A 20,057-nucleotide genomic window follows, 5' to 3' on the forward strand; every position below is an offset into this window, starting at 1 on the left:
AAAAAAAAAAAAAAAAAGAAAAATACAGAACTTTAGAAAGAAATCTGAATCTTAGCCACAGCTAAGGAGAGGCTTCCATTTGAGGACTGTCGAGAAGGAATGCAGCTTTTAGCACCAACAAACAAAAATAAGATCACGGTGGCTACAGGCCACCCATAGGAAGGGTGCGCCATTTGTGTCTTTCCTGGGCGACTCCATAAATCTACGTTTCCGATGTTTCCAGTTTCTTCTCTTCTCCTAAAGAAGTCTGACAATTATTGCAACAGTCTATTGTCCCCTTTTGGATCATGACTCTCAACTCTTGCAGAAAGCTCCCAGTTCTAAACTTTTTAGGAAACCTAAAGTTTGGGAAAGTCTACGCAGGTAGAGGTGGAGGCCCATCAGTCTGCCTGCAGTGGTGAGAGGTCTCCTAGGGAAGTCACCTTCCACCTCTTCCTTTGAGAAGTCAAGACCAACCTTCTCAACTGAAGATTACAATCACAGCGCTTGGACTGGCCGATGGAGTGGGCAAACTTTCCCCCTTCCTAGCAATCTGACTGGCTAAGAAAGGGGAGAAATAGAAACACTAGGCTTGCTACACAACCACAATCCTTCTCTTTCAAGCCGGAGTTTGGGGGGTGAAGGACATCTAAACTCAACCTTCTCGCTGGTCCTCAAGAAGAGACCTCACAATATGTCCACTAGGGGTGGAAAGACAAAGGACGCACGATGTGCACCACCAAACACCCCGATGCAAAACCATGGGACTTCTCTACTTGCATCCCACATCAGCCCAAAAGACACAGTTTGTATCGCAACGTGACACGAGTTCTTCATTTTTCGGGTCATTGTGATTTGTACCAGATGCCCACAAGGGCTAAGGCCGTAGCTTATATGATCATCATTTGACATTTAGAAAGCTTAATAACAAGAAGGCACTTTAAGGCATTAAGGCTTTGAAAAGCAGGGGGAAGAGGGAGCGTTTTGGACCCACCCTTTCTCCCAGCCACCCCAAGCTCCAAAAATATTTTGACAGCTAATGCTTCAGATCCATTAATGTTGCCAATGACACGAGCCCAGAAGGAAGGGAAGATGCAGGAGCACCAAAAAAAGCTTATTTCTCTCCTTTTAGCAGCCATAGAACAAAGGACACAGAGGTCCAAAACATTCTCTTCCTTCAGGTTACTCCTCCAGCCCTTCCTACAACAGATTCAAAAAAGAGGGGGAAAAAATCCAGTGTTTCCTACTCTTAGCATTGTGCAGTGAAAAGAGAGCCCAACTCTAAATCCAGGAGTGTTTGGTCTCCAGATACATTGGGGTTATCACCTCTTGAAGCCCCTCAATCAATCATCTAGAGAACATTGTTTCTGGAGAAGGCTGTCCTTTCACAGTGGGGGACAGAGTGCAATTCTAATTAAGTTACATCGCCCCTGCCCCCAAGGACGCCTTTAGACATCTCAGAAAACGTGCAAAATTAGAGAGAAATAGAGACGACAGCCTCTTCATCTTGACCAAGAGGTTGGTCAACATGTATTGGAATTTGTCTGCTAGTCTCTGGAGACAACAGATAATCAAGGATCATGAAGATGGCTGAGAAAACCAGAAGAAGCGGTAATACTGAATATCTACCCAGAAAATTCCACCCTGTTGATCAATCTGGAGAATTTGGGGAACAAGGCACATGTTTCTCCCTTGGGAGAAATGGAGGGTACCCTCAAGTGAAAATATTAGGGTGTCCTCCATGCAGATACGAGTCCCCAGAAAGATAATTTGGCTTGCAGAGGAGCTGGGCTCCCAGGCTCTCTCTCTCTCTCTCTCCAGGAACATCTGTAGGGAGTAGGGCTGGACCACATCCATCAGTTTGGCTTCTGAAACCCACAAAGGGAGCCCAGGTGTTTATCTCCCAGCCTCCTGGCGTTTCTGGAGCACTTCAATGACCTCATCAATGCCATCTTCTGGAACCTGGAGGGAACGGAATGGGGGAGAAAAAAGATGGTTGCATTGACACCTTTCAGGAAATACCAAAATAGAAGGGAAGACCCCAATTATTTGGGGGGATCGTGTTCAGATTTGTAACCAGTTTAATAATTGCTATTGAAAATGATATTTTTGTCTTATTAAACTGGCTGCCATATTATTCTGAATGGCAGAAGGGAAGGGAAAGGAAGGGGATTTAATTTACACTTGTAGTCACATCTTATGCCTCAAAACAAGACAAGCAAAGTTTGGTCTAATGGTTAAGACACCAGGCTAAAAACCGGGAGACGGTGAGTTCTAGTCCTAACTTAGCCATGAAAGTCAACTGGGTGACTTTGAGCCAGTCCCTCTTCCTCAGCCCAGCCCACTTCCCGGGGTAGTTATTGTTGGGAAAATAGGAGAAGGAAGGAGCATTAGGTACGTTCGCCATCTTGAAGTGTTTATAAACAACAATAAAGGTGAAATATAAATAAATAAGAATTAAAAAAATCTGGAACCCTCAAAAGAACGAACGCTTCCAGCTCGGGATGTCCTCAAGCCTTTGCGGCTTACCAAGGCGTGGTCAAAGTTGAAGGTGCTGATGTAATAGGCGGAGATGTCTGCATAGGCCAGGGGTTCAGCAATCTGGGCCACGATCCCACATTCATCTGCCGAAGGGAGGAACCAGGAGAGACATCAGCTGAATGCAAGGCCAAAGTTCCCAGGTTCTGGAATTTGACCAAACGTGATGACGCTTTGGGGCAGGACTTTCCTCAAGGGAGGGGGTCTCCAAACTTGGTAACTTTAAGACTTGCGGACTTCAACTCTCAGAATGTCTGGCTGAGGAATTCTTGAAGCTGAAGTCCACAAGTCTTAAAGTTGCCCTGCTCTAGGACAACACAGGAGATCCTCTAGGCGCCATCTTAGAACCATGCAATCCCTTGTGCTGATGGTTAGAAATGAAATTTAACTTCTTCCTGGAGATGGGATCCAAGTTAAGTGGAAATGGAAATTCTTCTCCCACCCAAGGGTGGGGACAAGTCAAGGACCACCATATTCTGAGTTAATGCCACCCCAAGAGAATCGGTTATCTACACAACACCATCACCACTGATAAAGCGTGGAAAAGAAAACCCAACGAAACTCACCGAAGCCAAGGGGCTGCCCGCCAATCCTGACCATCCTCCACAGCTCCCCAGAGGAACTGGTCAACAGCAGGTCGCTAGGGAATCTGGGAAAGGGGAGGAGAATCGGACATTTTCTCCACAGTGTTATCCATTGGCACAAAGCTAACCCAGATGCTTGCTGGACTCAACTGAGGGACCTCTAAGATGTCTCCTAATCCGCTCTTTCATCAGAGAACCCAGGAGGTCCTCTACTCAACACCATGCCTGTAAGGATGATGTTTTTGCAACTAGGCTACTGCTGCCCCCCAAATGCTGAGCTCCTGGTGGTCATTCCACAAAACCTCCCTTTGTGAGGCACTCACTTTTTCTTGGTCTCTGCATCCATGACGATAGAGATGTAGCCCTCAATCAGGGAGAAGGCAAAGAAAGTAATGGCGTCCTGGTTGTTAGCGGAGGCATCTTTCGGCGGGCTAAAAAAGGCCAAAGAAAAAAATTCCCAAGGTCAAATTTTGGACAATAAATTTCTCCTATTTTGGAAGCATGGGGCGGAAATGAAAGCTGCTTCAGCAGGACTTTTCTACTGCTATTTAAGAGCAAAGGCATCTGGCTCTGGAAACTATTACAGCGATTCATTTAACAACTGTGGCAAAAAAGCTCGTAAAATGGGGCTAAGCTCCCTTAACAACTGTCTGGCTCAGCCAGGGAAGTTTTAGGCTCACCTGTTGTAAGACGAGGATTACCTAGAAACCCTGGCTTCAACCTTCCTTTTTTCCCCCTCACACAGCCAGTACACATCAATCACTGACCTGGCTGTGTAGAACAGGACATCGATGAGTTTTGTGGCAATGGCTGGCAAGGTTTCAGGGGCGATGCTAAGGATGCAGAATCTGTTCTGTGGAGTTTGTATTGGATGGACCGTGGCGTTGAACTCTGGGAAGCAGAGAGAGAGAGAGATGCTGTCAGACCTGCCCCAGTCTGATCCCTTAGGGAAGAGAAACCCTCGACTCCAGAGATGGAGCAGCCACAACTTCTAACGACAATTTATTCCACTGGCTAATTGTTCTCACTGTCAGGAAATTCCTCAGATTTAGGTCGCTTCTCTCCTTGATTGGTTTTTTTCTTGACCTGCCTTCAGGTGCTTTGGAGAATAGGTTGACCGCCCCCCTCTTTTTTGCGGCAGCCCCTCAAACGTTGGAATTACTCCAGCACTGGAATTCATCCGACATGGTCTCGGCAATAGAAAACCCACCTTGCTTTGCCTTGTGGAATCCGTTGCTTATGTCTTCACAGTTTGCAGGGACCGGTTCTCCATTCACCTCCTTATAAATTTCAAATTCGCTGGCCAGAGTGTGGATGACCACAGGCAGATCCTTCTCCCGTACCTGAAAGGCAGACCCAAAGATCCCTGATTCTACAGCATCACGATGTCCGTTTTGAATGGCTTCCGTTTCTCCCGCTTGAGCAGGGGGTTGGACTAGAGGACCTCCAAGGTCCCTTCTAATCCTTCTGTTACTCCATCAATAACACACAAAGTCCCCCTCCCCCTTCCTCTGTTTATCAGTGGGAGGGGGACCCCCCAACCTTTGAACTCAGCCCTTATCATACCCATAGTACCCACCCACCCATCCCAGCTCTGGAACCAGCTACTCAGAAGCTCACCAGAATAAAATCGGTCTGATATGTGGACAACATCAAAACGGAGACATTGTGCTCGGCCAGCGGTGCAATGACGGATTTTGCAATCTTGGTGACTCCGATCGGCTGGTTGTTGAGGGAGGCACTGCCGTTGGACAAGACGTTCAGCACGAGCCACGTGGAATCCACCACTTGCAGGAACTCAGAGGCATGGAGTTCTGGAAGAAACGCGAGAAAACCTCGTGAAGAAGACAACACAGAACCTAGAGTCACCGGGAGGAATTCTGGGGAATTCTGGGAGTGGAAGTCCACCAGTCTTAAAGTTCGGAGTCCTCTAATTTAAGGCATCTGGGGAGGGGAATTACAGAGAAAAACAACTGGGAAAAGAAGACTACAAAATGGCACGGAGAGGGCAAGAATCTGAGAATGGCTCTCCTCCAAACTGGATTAAAAATTAAGTCACTTCGTTTTTCACATGACTGGATCTCTTCAGCAGAGCTGGATGCCTGTTAATGGCCCTCTGCACACCGAGGATCAAAGGTTTCCATTGAGAAGGAATTTGCAAGGGGGGCGGGAGGAAATAAAATATTGACCTCTTCCCCCCCCCCACACACCTACCGCCACCACAAAATGTAACCAAGAGGGACAACACATCGAAGGAACAAGCTGTCTTAGCCAAATCTCTTAGATTTATCACCCAGAGTCCCTCCGAAGGCACAATAACACTTTCTAAATAAACACCACACAGATGTTAGGAGGTTGCGTTTACTGGAGCTATTCAAAACAATGCAAGAAAGGAGGATGGTTATTCCTCCTCCCTCCTGGAAAATAATCCTCTTGAAAGAATTTCCAAGCAATATAAAAAAAATTGTAATTTATATAACTAAATAATTTAGTTGCTGTCTCCTTCTTTCCTCCCCTTTCTTCCTTTTCTCTAATACGTTCTTCCCATCTCTTCTCCCTGTCTACTTATCCCTCCCTTCATCCCTCTTTCCTTCCTTCCTCCCTCCCTCCCTATCCCACTGTTATCCCCTTCCTCCTTCCCTCCCTTCCTTCTTTCACTCCTTATCTATTACCCCTTCCTTCCTTCCTTCCTTCCTCCCTTCCTTCCTATCCCACTATTATTTTCCTTCCTCCCTCCCTCCCTCCCTCATTTACTTGTTATCATCCCTTCTCTCTCCTTCCTTCCTTCCTTCCTTCCTTCCTTCCTTCCTTCCTTCCTTCCTTCCTTCCTTCCTTCCTTCCTTCTTTCCCCCTTTATGTTGGTCCACAACAGTAGTAAAATATTTCACTTCAACTGAGCCCTTCTTCCCCCCCCCCGCCAGTTTCTCCCCCCCCCTTCCAGGAAGCACGGGGGAGTTTCCCCTGCCCTGTTCCCACATGAGAGCATGTTCCTTGGGAACAGCACAATTGCCTTCTCCCAGCCTCGGAAGATCACACCTTCCACCCGCCTTGCCAACCTGATCTCAAGGCCGCTCTGGAGCCCCTCCAGGTCCAGCCATACAAAAGATACCGCGGTCAGCAAGAACCGGCCAACGGCTTGTTTTCCGCTGGCTGCTCCCCTGGGCAAGTGCAACACCCTGAGATAAACATCTTCTCCCCCTCGTCCTTGGGAACATATCGATGGGCAGCCAAGCATTTGTTCCCTTCTTGGAATTGTGGGAACACCCAACAAAAGAGCCGAACAGAAGCAGAGATGTAATTTTAATTTTGCCAGGGCTGCAACTTCCGCCAATTGGAGGGCCCTGCGTCTCAGCCGGGGAATTCTAGCAGCTGAAATCCAAACATCTGGAAGGCACCTACTTGGCTGCAGGATTGCTGCCCTGACAGTTACCAGCGCTCCTAAATAGATTCCCCTCTGAAAACAGATCCAGTTTCTCAGAATCTACCAACTACTTTCCATTTAGGAACATTATGAGCAATTGGGTGTGTTTGGGGGGGGGTTTTCTTTCTTTCTCCAGGAATTCCAGACGCTCCCTGGCAACTGTAGAGGCAGTCACATAACTGAGGTGTGGGTGCAGGTAGGAAATAGTCAGGGATTGGCTATAAATGTATTTTTTTCAGCCCTGACCACAGGTCAGTGAATGAGGAATACCTGTACTCCAAAAGTTGCTCATACCTTTGAAGCCTTCTTCATCCAACATGATGGTGTAGTCTTCAGGAGTCTCTGTAAAGCTGAAAAACCTGCACCTGGGAAGAGAGGAGAATGCCAAGTCATGCTGATGAAGTTATTCTGTGAAATTCACCTCCCTTTGGACAGAAATTGGAAAAATCACCTCCCTCCCTCTCTTTCTTTCTTTCTTTCTTTCTTTCTTTCTTTCTTTCTTTCTTTCCTTTCTTCTCTTTCTTTCTTTCCTTCCTTCCTTCCTTTCTCTATTTCTCTTTCTTTCTCTTTTTCTTTCTTTCTCTTTCTTTTTCTTTTTCGCTTTCTCTCTCTCTCTTTCACTTTCTCTCTCTTTCTCTTTTTTTCTCCCCCTCTCCCTCCTTCCCTCTCTCTCACACATGCACCCGCGCACGCACACACACAAACACACTCCAGCAAAATTTCTCAGGCTGCCCCTTCAGCCTGGAAAAAAATTCCACCCACATTGCCCAGGGCCTCTTAAGCAACCCCAGAAAAGGACCCAGCTGCACTCAACCGCAGTCACACAAACACAAGCCTGTTTAACCGCGACACGGCAAGCCCTGCCCTTTTGTCTGACACACAACTTGTTTATTCCCTTGCAATAGAAAGAGAGAAAAAAGTTTGTTTGAGCAGATCAAATGGGCTAGAATGAAATGAATTGCTGATTCACGTGAAACGCTTGAAGTTGGCACATGTAACGTCCGGCTCATTTGTGGCAAAATCAGCCACAAATGCTGTTTTTTCAAACTTGGCACTGCACAAGGGTTAAACCAGATTTTTGGAAATTGTTTCAGGCTTCGAAAGAAAAGACTCTTTGTAGCTCAGGGTTGAACTGTGGGGTCCTTGATGTTTTCTGAGCTTAGTGGTTTTCTTACAGACGTTTCATGACCCAACTACGTAACATCATCAATGCCAGAGGCTTTCAGGCTTGTTTACCAGGCTGCCTTAAGGCTTTTTAAAACAACAAGAGAAATCTGTTGTTTCTTTAGGATTTGTAGCCATCACAGAAAGAACTGTTTACCATCTGACTTCAGCTTGGCCAATTAGGGAATCTGACCATTTGACTATACCATTAAACCGGGATGGTGTAAGATCTCCTGCCTTTTAGCAGGGGTTGGACTAGAAGACCTCCGAGGTCCCTTCCAGCCACATGGTTCCATGGCTGGCTGGAGAATTCTGGGAGTTGAAGTCCATCCATCTTGACGTTGCCAAGTTTGAAAAAAAAAACCTGAGTTAAATACTGAATCGTTTCACTGGCCAAACAGATTTCGGGGGGAAAAGTTCACCAGGTGAGTTAAAATTCACGGAGGGGAGCAAGTAGAAACCAAGTCTCAGCTGAGAAGGAAGGAGACAGGAAAAGCTAAGAAAGGGAAAAATGACAAAGAGGAACTTAAGGAAAAACAGAGCGTGAAGAAATCACGGTTATCGTAGGCGATCGGAATGCCGTACAGGCGACTAAGCAAGCTGCAATATTTTTCTTACATGTTTACCAGAAGTATTTTTCTTCCTTTTCAATAAGGTCACAAATACATTGATATGCACAAAATTAAGCCAGATTTTTCATTCTAACAGCCAAACTTTAGTTTTCCAGTTTGGAAACTCTTTTGGGGCTTGTTTACAGCACAGGCTTAAAGCTTTTAAAAACAAGAACGGGATCTGTTTGTTTTTCTAGGCTGTGTAACCATCACAGAAAGAAGTGTAAATGTAAAACAAACAAGAACAGAAACAGCCATCTGAAACTGAGCAACGCAAAAGGGGGGAAATGCCAACTATATTTTCCAGAATAATTTTATATTAACTCACAGTTAGATACACGCTAACTACGGTATGTGCCTCTGCAAAGGCACAAACTATTGCTTTTTCAGGGTAGACCCTAATTAAAAAAAAAAAAAACCACTAGGGGAAAAAAAGCCAATTTGCACCCTTTGGGAGCTGTGGAGTTTAAAGAGTTAAGCAGTCAGACAAGACATGGAGTAAGTAGCTAAAGGAAGTAGGAAATGGCTAGGAAAGCAGGAATTGGTGGGAAACAATAGCTAGCAAGGACGCCAGCCTAAGAACAAATTAGAAAACAGAATTAGGCCCTAAGGACTGCAAGGGAAAGAGAGTGGGCAAGGAAGGAAATTTGGGAGAAAAAAGCAGTTGCACAGCAAGGCTGACTTGAAACCTGTATTTCTACTTTAATGAAAAGAAGGACTAGAGGTGACATGATAGCAGTCTTCCAATATTTCAGGGACTATCACAAAAGAGAGGGGGGTCGACCTGTTCTCCAAATACATGAAGTCAGGACAAGAAGCAACGGATGGGAACTAATCAAGGAGAGAGAAGCAACCTGGAATGAAGGAGAAACTTCCTAACAGTGAGAACAACTAACCAGTGGAACTCCTTGCCTCCAGAAGTCGTGTCTGCTCCATCACTGGAGGCTTTTTAAGAAGAGACTGGACAGCCCTTTGTCTGAAACGGTATAGTGTTTCCTGCTTGAGCAGGGGGTTGGACTAGAAGACCTCCAAGGTCCCTTCCAACTCTTGTTATTCTGTTTTTAATCTTCTGTTATAAATTTCACACTGATTGCAAATTCTTAGCGTGCAGCCTTCATTTTATCTCCAAGGGTGCAAAACAACTTATGAAACAGACAAGAAGCTGTGAGCCAAACAGCCCACTTGGTGCTGATAGGGAGCGGAGCCTTCCAGATGTTCTGAACGATGGCTCTGAAAATCCCCCCCCTTCCCCAGTTAGAAAACTAAAAGAAAATTTTCCACTGTCTGAGATTCTCTGCCGAGATACGATAGCAAGGAAAACAATAACGAAAGATAAAGAAAATTACCTCCGAAAAAGGCTAAGCCTAACTGGGATGGAAGCAAAATTAGTCAATCATTATATAGGTGTGAAAAACGGTCATAAGCCCCTTTTTTCGCTGCCGTCGTAACCTCAAACGGTCACTAAACGAACGGCTGTAACTTGAGGACTAACTCTTATGACTTGACTACATCCTAATTCTATAAATGAGGTCAAGTAGCATTTTTATAAACCAGAACCCTCCCACAAAACAGAAGCCAGAGCTGGGAACCGAAGCATTGATATCAAAAGACGACATTTCTTAATTAAAAATGGCACAATTATCCAGACAGCTTGCAAACAGCATCCAAGAATCCCTGTATTTGCAAAATATCCCTTACGGTCATCCTTAAGATTTCCAATCCATTTGCATAACAAGCCTACTCTTTGCCTGGGGAGGGGGGAGGGAGAATAATTAAAAAACCAGAAGAAATGCCAGGTATTTTGTATCAAATCCCCCCTCCCCTTTTTTTTAATACATGTCTTTTTTGGTTTCTGCAGTTCCAAAGGCACCCTGTAAATAAAATTTAAAAAAAGCCTGAAGAAGGAGAGAGACTGCCAATTCTTGCAGCCAAGTGCAGAGGCGGAAGAAATTTAAGGGAAAAAATAGATGGCTTCAAGAGGGGAAAATAAATCTAAATTGCTCCAAAGGAGGGAAAAAATAAATTGCTTCAAGAGGAATCAGCAGCCGGCTGGAAAAAAAAAAAGAAAAAAAGAAGAGCTGTTTATTTTCCTTCAAGATTTTCAAACCAGCCGTGGGGGCGACCCATCCCAGTTATGTCGGAATCCGCAGCCATGTGCTAAATATGCCTTTTTTGGCTGCACTTAGAGGTACGGGGGGGGGGAGGGCTAATTGGGGTCCCCCTTTCCAAGAACTGGGGAGGGGTTAGGCCTCAGCTGTCCCCCCAAAAACACAGGAGCTGTCAAACCAGGGTTCACTAGCATCTTTTTAAACAATTGCACAGAATTTGCAGCATTTGGTTCTTGCAGTCCGCATTCCAGAATTTAAGGGGCAACTCCAACCTACTTGGGGATGATGGGAAAGGTAGTCCAAGCGCTCTAGAAGGGCCCGCGTTCTCATAAGAGACACATAAGGGACACACACCCTCCCAGTTCCAAATTGGGGATTAATCTTACATACACAAGACCTGACTCTTTGTCTCAACCCTGCAATTTCTTTACAGGTCTGGGAGGCCTCCTCTGGGATTCTTATCCACACGGGCCCTTTTGAGTTTCCCCTGACTACAACTCCCATCACCCCCAGGCAGTTGGTCTGCATGGCGAGAGTCTAAGCAAAGCCAAGAGGGATCGGGATATTGGGGGAAAGCTGGTTCTCACACCTGGGCTAAAGCCAGGGCTGCAATACTCCACAGTATCACTAAATGGCAGTAGAAAGCACCACTGCCGCCCTCTACAGGGCTTCAGGAGCACTGCAGTCCAAATCTCATCCCAGAAAGATGATGGGCATCTTCCGAGGTTAGCAAGAACCAGGACACGGTCCAGTTTGGCAACAGACACAGCTCTGCTCTGTCCACACTTGCACACTTGTTGTATACACACACACACACACACATACATGCATAACCGGGCTCAATCCTTAATTTGCAAGCACACAGCAGAGAGAAGCTAGTTTCCCATGCATACACTGGTCAGAATAAGAGAGTTGGAAGGTCCTTAGGCACCCCCCTCTCCCCAATTCGGAGCACGTGTAAACCCCAGCTTTGATCCATGCCGGTGGTCAATCCGATAACAGCGCCGAATCCCGCCGCCATAGGATTCCAAGCACTGCGCCTCTGCACTTTCTCCAGCCCACCCACGACGACACGCGTGTCTGCGCCCTCTCAAATATACACCAACACCCCTCCCCCGCGCGCACTGTCTCTCCAGCCCATCTACCCTGACACGCGTGTCTGCGCCCTCCCTAATGCACCAATGCCCGCGTTGCACAGTCTCAGTCCAGCAGGCTAGCCACGGGGACACGCGTGTCTGCGCCTTCCCACACGCGCGCCCTACCTGCTGCGCTGGGGCAGGAGCAGCATCTTGAGCAGCGGGTGGGTGTAGAGCCAGAGGCCGCGGCGGGCCAGGCTCAGGACCCGCACGCGGAGCTCCAGGATCCGCAGCTCCATGGCGCAGCCAGCGAGGCCGGCGCCCTGCCCAGCGCTGGGCTTTACGCAAGCCGGGACCGCCGCGCCGCCTCCTTCCCAGGCCCGGCCCGGCCCACGAGGGGGGAGCCACGGCCCGGACCCACCCCCGGCCCGCCCGCCCTCTGCTTCGCCCGCGCCGGCCGCCTCTGAGCTCGTGCAGAGCGCTTTGGCAACGGCGCGCACACGGCTGCGGTCCGGAGGTGATGCGCGCGCGGCGGGGCTTCCTTCGCTTTCCTGTCGCGGGTGCTGAAAGGCAAGAGCCGGGTTCTCACGACCCGTTCGGCCTTCCTGGGGGGTTTCTTGGATTCGTGGCTAAGCAGGTCGCGTGTCCCCGGCCTTCGTCTGGAATGTCCAGCTAGCTTCCTTCCTTCCTTCCTCATTCACTCCCTCCCTCCCTCCCTCCCTCCCTCCCTCTTTCTTTCTTTCTTTCTTTCTTTCTTTCTTTCTTTCTTTCTTTCTTTCTTCCTTCCTTCCTTCCTTCCTTCCTTCCTTCCTTCCTCTCTCTCTCTCTCTCTCTCTCTCTCTCTCTCGTTTCTTCTCATTTTCTTTCTTTCTTTCTTTCTTTCTTTCTTTCTTTCTTTCTTTCTTTCTTTCTTTCTTTCTCTGTTGCAGTGTTCTGGGCTCATGTGATCACCTTTTGCAACAAAAGTCAAGGGGGGGGGAAACTGGATTCACTTAACAACCGGGTTACTAACTTAACCACTGCAGTGACTCCCTTAACGACCGAGGCAAGGGAGGCTGTAGAATGGGGCCAAATTCGCTTAGCGACTGACTTGCTTAGCAACAGAAACGATAGTTGAGGGGTAGCTGTCCTCGAGCCAGACCACAAGTCCGGATGGGCTGCTTCCTTGGCGCCTTGCCCACATTGTGCTCATCTACACACCTTCCACCTCGGGCGTTTCTAACGTTCTCTCCTACTCCTCCTGCGTCTTATCTTCCAGGAACGTTCTTTTCGTCTCCCGGCCTTTGAGGGGAAAATAGACAAAAAACCAGGCTGATTCGAGTTGCAATGGCCCTCTCGGTGCCCACAGCGAATGTTCCTGCCACAACCAAGAGCAGGGCCTGTCAACCTTTTCACCCATGGTACCACTTTGAGGGCAAGGCATTATCCGAGTCCCACCAGTCGCCTAGCGAGGCGTCAAAAACTTGATGGCCAAAAACACACACAAAAAAGGAAAAAAATGATAAAAGTACAGGCAGTCCTCGACTTACAACAATTTGCTTAGGGACTGTTCGAAGTTACAACGGCACTGGAAAAAGTGACTTACGACCGTGTTTCACACTTACGACCGTTGCAGCATCCCCAGGGCCCTGTGATTTACATTTGTATGCTTGGCAACTGATTCATACTTACGACGGTCACTGTCCCAGGGTCGTGTCATCACCTTTTGCAACTTTTTGACAAGTGAAGTCTATGACGGGGAGGGTGTGTGTGTGGCAGCTTGTCACTAAGGTTATAGGGGGGGTAAGGGGTGCGGGCGGGGATGTGGAGGGGATCCATGGGTCTCTGGTGGAGGGGGGGTGGGACTGGGGTGGGTGCCTTCCTTCCCTTCCTCTCTCCCTCCCATTGTCCCTTCCTTCTTTCCTTCTCTTTTTCCCTTCCTTCCTTTCTTCCCTCCCTTTTTCCCTTCCTCCTTCCCTCCCTCCCATTGTCCCTTCCTTCCTTCCCTTCCTTCCATCCTTTGATATTTCCTTCCACCTTCCCTCTGTTCTATTTCTTGATCCTTCTTTCCTTCCCTCCCTCCCATTGTCCCTCTCAATGCCCACAACTTCTGGAGGCAATTTAAATTTAAAACCTTTTAAAAAAAAAACAACACTTGCCACTAGCTTAAGCGTCTCCAGCCAGGCATGCAGAGGGAGATGGGGGTACAGTTTACAGAATTGTCCGCTTGCAACAGTAACTGAGATGGAAGGGACCTGGAGGTCATCTAGTCTAACCCACTGCTCTCACAAAGAGAGTACTGTACTGTATTTCTGATAAATGCCTATCCAGTTTCTTCTTAAAAACCTCCCCACAACTTCTGGAGGCAATTTAAATTTAAAAACCTTTTTTTAAAAAAAACAAAACCAAAACCTTCCCCTGAACAGCACAAGCCTCTCCAGGCAAAATCCAAAATGGGGCAGGGGGTGGGGGATTTCCTTCCAGTAAGGCAGGGGTCTTCCATCTTGGCCCTTTGATGACTTGTGGACTTCAACTCCCACAATTCCTCAGCCAGGCACGCTGGCTGAGGAATTCTGGGAGTTGAAGTCCGCAAGTCATCCAAGGGCCAGGTTGGGAGACCCCTGCAGTTAAGGGGTCAGCAGAATCTCTGCTGGGTCTGTGCCAGGGAGAGGAGGAGGCAGCAGCAGCCACAGGCTACCAATGTCAGGCAGATGCAAACAAACCATCTTGCAAAGCGCTGCACTTACCAACACAATAAGAAGCAGAGCAGTTCCCAAAGGGATTGCAAACGACAGAAGTCCAGTTCCACAGAGTAACAAAAACATTTTTTTTAAAATATTTACAGAAGTATTCTAGCTCTCTAGTCCTCAAGCCCAGCAAGCAGCAGATCTTCCAGGCAGCTCCAGGAAAGCAAAAGCAAAAGAGATCTTGCAAAAATCACCCAATCAGCTTCGGCCATGTGACCAGCACAAAAAAAAACAAAAAACCACCCACTTCCGGCTTCTCCTCTCCGAGCCACGTGGCTGCAGAGGCCTGTTTGTTGGTCGCTGTTTTGCATGTCTAACAGTGAGTAGCCTTTCTGAATTAATTCGTTTTTCTGAACACTCACTAAATAAACGTTCGTGCTTGGGGGAATTACCTGTATATAGCCATTCGTGTTAAAATTAAGAATTAAGTCCCGCTTGAATAACTGCTTTTAATTAACTGCTTTTAATTAAACAGCCAGTTGCATGTCTGCTACATTTAAACATGGAGACCTTGTTGAAGAGCCGCTGATGGACTCTGGGGCTCCGTTTTTTTCCAGGCCCCCAGTGGAAAGGTATTTTAAATAAAATAAAATAAACTCCTAGGGTTTTACTTTGTCTTCGTTCCAATTTACTGTGCACTTGAATAACTGCACCTGCTTTTAATTAAACAGCCAGTTGCATTCAAATATGGCGACCATCTTGAAGAGCCACTGATGGACTCTTTGGCTCCCTTTTTTTCCAGGCACCCAGTGGAAAGGTTTTTAACAAAATAAAATAAAATAAAATAAACTCCTAGGGTTTTCAAATTGGCCGGGCGAGGCGAACCGGTGACATGCAGAACCTGCCTGTGCATGCGCAGAGGCAGAGGAGACCAGCTCTTACAGCATCTTGAAAGCCTGATGTTTTCTCTCCCTTCCTTTCATGCCAAGGGTAACCTAGTTAAATTTCATTCTGATGCAGTCTTGTTTCTTGAGCTGACCTCCCATTTTGCTAACAATCTCTATCTTCCCCAAGGTCAACCTTATGTTGGTCTATTGCCATTTCTCTTTCAAATGGCTGGGATTTTATACTTGATTGGGTTGTCCTCCATGGAGGATGTAAGCGTTCTAAGATACCACATCTTCACACAACGGGCTTGCACGGCTGCACAAAGGATGTTGCTTGGAAGCTGTGAATTCCTTGCTCGTAGGACCATCACCCGGGTCCTTGGGTTGGCTCTGAGGATGCATTGAGGACTTTCTCAGATGGGTGTCTTTCCACTCTGGCTTTCAGGGCCACAATCAGAAGGGTTGGGTAGCTGTGCCTGGGTCTGACACAACACAGGCCAACTTTAGGAGCAACTACACTGAGCATTTCAGAAGATGGAGATCCCCCAAGTAATATTGGAAAACCTGAGGAGGAGAAACGATGAAGACCTTGGCTAAGGTCTTTGGTGCCTTCAAGGGGGATTCATCTTGATCCTCATGTCAACTTCTTTCATTCACTAATCTTTATCAAGAGCATGATAGAAGAAAATTAGCGATGGTACCAAACATAGATTTCCAGATGCTGTTGGACCACAGCCCCCAGCATCCCTTACTCTGGCCTGAGGCTGCTGGGAGTTGTAGTTTAGCAACATCCAGACAGGTTTTCTGCCTCTGCTACTGTTTTGTTCTTTGTATTCATTATCTGTCTATCATCTATCTATCTCATCCATCCATCCATCCATCTCTATTTCATCTATATCTTTTCTTTATCCACCTTTTCTCTCTTTCATCTGTGTATCTCTCTTTTGTCTATAGCTTCACATTTTACATCTCTTTATCTCATCTATATTTCTCCTTCTTATCCATTTTTCTATCCATCTCTATCTCTTCTGTGTTTCATCTCTCCCTCCCTCCCTCTTTCTCTCCCTGCAATATCTTTTTTTGCTTGTAATCCATGGAGAAAGGTGGGGGTATTAGACGTATCACAAATGGAAAAAACGCTTTTTGTAACATAACTGCTGCTAAAAGTGAAATGAATGCAGTAGAGCCATCATATACCCACTCTTGTAAAAAATACTCGTGTGATATCTCACTGGTTGAATAATTTAAGAGATGTAGTAGTTATCCAGTGTGTTAAGTTTTCCTTCTCCCTCCTTGCCTCTTTTTCCTTATGTCGTGTCATGCTGACTATAAATGTACAAGCCAAATGGTATAAAAAAGACTTTTGCAGAAATATTAGCAACTTTATTAATAAAAGTTAACACAATCCTTCATGCAACCCATGTAAAAAACAGGCAGGCTTTGATAGGATGATCACAACTGCCCTTGTGACTTCCCCCCTCCCTTTCCAAGTGTGCCCTGGAGGCTTGTGTAAAGAAAAAAAAACACAGCCTCTTTTATCCCTTTTTCTAATTAAATAAATACAAAAAAGAAAACACCAAATTCTAAAGGGACAAGCTAAAAAAAGAAATGAAAACATGCAGGGTATATATTTACAGAACGTCTATATCCATAAACGGAAGTGAAGTGATGATTCATTACAGACATTCATAGCTAATCTATATTCATTAATTGTGCAAACCACAGAATAGTTGCAGCCATATGTTTGTCTTTCCAGAGCTGAACAATACAGCAAGTCTCTTGGCTATAAATGCATTTCCATTGTGCAGATCTCAATTCCCACATGCAAGAGATAAATCTCAAAAGAATCGAAACATCTGAAAATATTAAATCTTAAAGTCGAGTTAATGCATGTTGATTCCTTCAGCCTCAAATAGAACAATATGTTTAAATAAAGCATTATTTTTGCTGCAGTTCTAACAGCAGAAAGACCTCAACAACATTTCTGGAATATCATTTCTGGCTGAAATAGATGTAACCTTAAAAAAAAAAACTTGGATTTTTGGCTTTTTTTAAACAATATTTTTTATTAGTTAAGTAAAACATGCAAACGTAATTGTTGCGTTGTTGCAATGTTTAATTTTGTTCAGAAAGTCACTTCTTGAGATGGGAGCCATAGAATTTGAATTAATACATAATAAATAAATAAAAAAGTAAGCAAAGAAAAAGATACCTACACATACTTAAAGGATTTAGATTAAAAAGATTTTTTTTTCAAAACTATTATAAAACGGGCATTTTGGTAGCTCCTTCTCTTTCTATGCCGCTCCCTTTTTCCTCCAGCCATTTTAACTGATTATTAGTTAAATATTTTTATACTTTGAACATTTCTGTTTGCATCATTTATTATTATTATACACAGTGGTACTTTTTCACCAAAAACCACATTCTAGGTATTTCAGCTTGATATGTTTCGTGTAAGGAAACCACCCCTGTGTGAATTTGGTTAGACTTCTGCTGTGAATATATTCAGACAGTTTTTCCATTGCTGTGTATTCTTTCATTTTAATCTTCAAATCCTATACGGATGGGACAGTTTTCCTTCCCCAATGTGCCAATGTGATTCTTGCCGCTGTCAGCTAATGCCTTAATTTTCATTTATATCCCCTGGAATCAGACCTAATAAAGATATCCCTGGTTTTGATTCAAATTTCATTGTCAGGATTTCCTGCATGTTAGCGTGTATTTCCTTTTCTACTTTTTCTGATTATTTCCTTTTTATTTTCCCTTCCTGAAATGAATCTCTTTTTCTTCCTAATCTTAGGAGCCGGATCAAGTCTACGAAGGGATCACATTTGACGATTTCCTGAAGGTGAGTCAATCTTTTTGCATTTTTATTGGCTTAGAAAGACAAGGCTGGCATCCTCCCCGTATCTCTACTCAGCTCTGCCAAGCAAACCCCCTGCAGTTTGTTTTTTTAATACTCATTTCCAAATTCACAGAAAAAATCACTCAAGTTTTTCCAACACAAACTCTCCCAAATAATCAGCGTTGGGGAGAGATGGTGGATTAGGGCTGGAAATTCACTGGACATCACTCAATCCTTTCTTTTGCTATCTTGCAAAAACTGCTATGTGGGTAGAGTACAGATAGTCCTTTGATTGAGTCACAATGGCACTGAAGAAGCTGATTATTACGTTGAGATCTACATGTAGTCTTAGGCTAGAACAGTGCTTCTCAACCAAGGCAACTTGAAGATGGATGGAAGGTACTAGTTGACTTGGCCTATTCTTGTCTCAGTTCTAGGAAAAAGGTCAAACTTCTGAAGTTTGACTCAGAGGAAAATAATTGGAGCTAAATAATTATTGGTCCCAAGCATATCCATGGAGCTTCCTAGTTGAGCAAACATCGAAGCAGGATTATGCTTAATTTAGGGATTGAAAAGGGACCTGCTGTAACGACCAAGCTTAGTGCGTTTCAGATCTTCCCTTCCCTAATCTCAGCCCCCCAGGCCTCTCATCCGTGGCCCCTGACCTTGTGGCTTCTCAAGCATAGGAGCCAGAACGGAAGATGGGAATCCCAACTATCTTCAGCTCTGTAGGGATAGACAACCCTGGTGCCTGTTTGCTTAGTGGGCTATTTCAACTCAACTTGAAATTGGAGAACGGTGTTACGGGTGGTAGGGTTAGGTTAGCTGGCCAAAGGAAAGCAGAAAAGAGTCCTCCTCAAGGGAGGTGGGCAAAAGGTTCACAAGAGGAAGCCACCTCATGCAGGACCAAGCAAAGGTAGGGAAGTCCATGCATCCCCTTTGGAGTGAATCTCTCTCCCACCAGCTATTTTTTGGGGAAAATCTAAGGCCAACTCAACTGAATGTGAGTCATTCTGGAATGTAACATTTGCTCCTTTCTGAAGTACGACTAAAGATTTGGAGGATCAGAAATTGTCTTCTCCTCTAACTCTTGTTTTTTCTTTCCTTCCGACGCCAGATATGGGAAGGAATCGACATAGAGACCAAGATGTACGTCCGCTTCCTGACGCTGGAACCCATGGTGTTCTGCTACTGACGGCGGCAGAGTAGCTGCAACCGGGTGGTGGGAGGCTTTGGAGATGGCTGTGAGCTTGTTTGGGTGGGTGGGAGGGCCACATGTCTCTTGGAACAACTGCTACGGATCCACAAAGTTCAGACTCATCTGGACCAGCCACATGGATTCCCGTCTTGAGTTGAAGACCAACCTTCCAGTGTCCAGTAAAAGGACGTCTGCTTTGATGCAATGTTGTAGTGTTTGATATATTTGTGCAGTTGTTATGTGTTTTACTTCTAGCTTCCTGGGCTGTTATAAAACACCAAAAGGACCCCCCCATCATGGGGGGGGGGGGGTACCATTATAAGGGTGTGCCCATGGTAAGCTAGCTTTTGGGGCGAATGGCTATATATATTACAGGTAGTCCTTGACTTAATGCCCACACATTTGAGTCCAGAGCTTCTGTTGCTAAGCAAGGCATTTTGTTAAGTGAGTTTTGCCCAATTTAATGACTTTTCTTGCTACATTTGTTAACTGCAAATGTTGAGTTAGTAACATAGTTTTTAAGCGAATGTCACTTCCCCATTGACTTTGCTTGTCAGGTCATAAAATGCAATCACCTGACCCCAGGACACTGCAACCGTCATAAGTATGAGTCAGTTGTCAAGCTTCTGAACTTTAGTCACATGCCACGAGGATGTTGCAATTGTAAGCTACTTCAGTGCTGTTACACCTTCAAATAGTCACTAAATGAACTGTTTTAACTCAAGGGCTACCTATACCAGCTTTTATGTAGTGATATATATAGGCATTCTTCTATGTGCAGGGTCTTGGGAGGGCTGAACGCAACCACATGTTTGTTGGATCCGTGCCCCTCCTGGCTGGTACTGGCAGCCCGGGAGGGTACACGAGCCTGGCTCCAGGGAATTGTTAACGCTTCTTTGCAGGAGGGCGCCTTTCCTGCGGCCCTTAAGGAGGCCGTTGTGAGGCCCCTCCTCAAGAAGCCTTCCCTGGACCCAGAT

General features: G+C 45.7%; 1 protein-coding gene across 1 annotated transcript; it reads right to left on the minus strand.

Moving 5' to 3' along the window:
• Positions 1–1,480: 1,480 nt before the first annotated feature.
• On the minus strand, positions 1,481–11,806 carry CASTOR1 (cytosolic arginine sensor for mTORC1 subunit 1). The gene is made up of 9 exons (XM_015817441.1): positions 11,668–11,806; positions 6,817–6,887; positions 4,722–4,915; positions 4,312–4,444; positions 3,869–3,992; positions 3,425–3,532; positions 3,084–3,166; positions 2,509–2,603; positions 1,481–1,941 (listed from the first exon to the last, which is right to left on the minus strand). The coding sequence occupies exons 1-9, from the start codon at positions 11,778–11,780 to the stop codon at positions 1,876–1,878; spliced, it is 987 nt and encodes a 328-aa protein (XP_015672927.1). The 5' UTR covers positions 11,781–11,806; the 3' UTR covers positions 1,481–1,875.
• Between the last annotated feature and the right edge of the window lie 8,251 nt (positions 11,807–20,057).

Source organism: Protobothrops mucrosquamatus, unplaced genomic scaffold (assembly GCF_001527695.2).
Source record: "Protobothrops mucrosquamatus isolate PMUCROS unplaced genomic scaffold, P.Mucros_1.0 scaffold593, whole genome shotgun sequence".
In the NCBI taxonomy this organism is placed as follows: Eukaryota; Metazoa; Chordata; class Lepidosauria; order Squamata; family Viperidae; genus Protobothrops; species Protobothrops mucrosquamatus.

Excerpts from the sequence above, each read along its gene's own strand:
- CASTOR1 (XM_015817441.1), bottom strand. The coding sequence starts at position 11,780 with ATGGAGCTGCGGATCCTGGAGCTCCGCGTGCGGGTCCTGAGCCTGGCC. Across the intron at positions 3,167-3,424 it reads GATGCAGAGACCAAGAAAAA|ATTCCCTAGCGACCTGCTGT; the intron begins GTGAGTGCCTCA and ends CCCCTTTCCCAG. Across the intron at positions 2,604-3,083 it reads CGGGCAGCCCCTTGGCTTCG|ATGAATGTGGGATCGTGGCC; the intron begins GTGAGTTTCGTT and ends TCCCTTCGGCAG.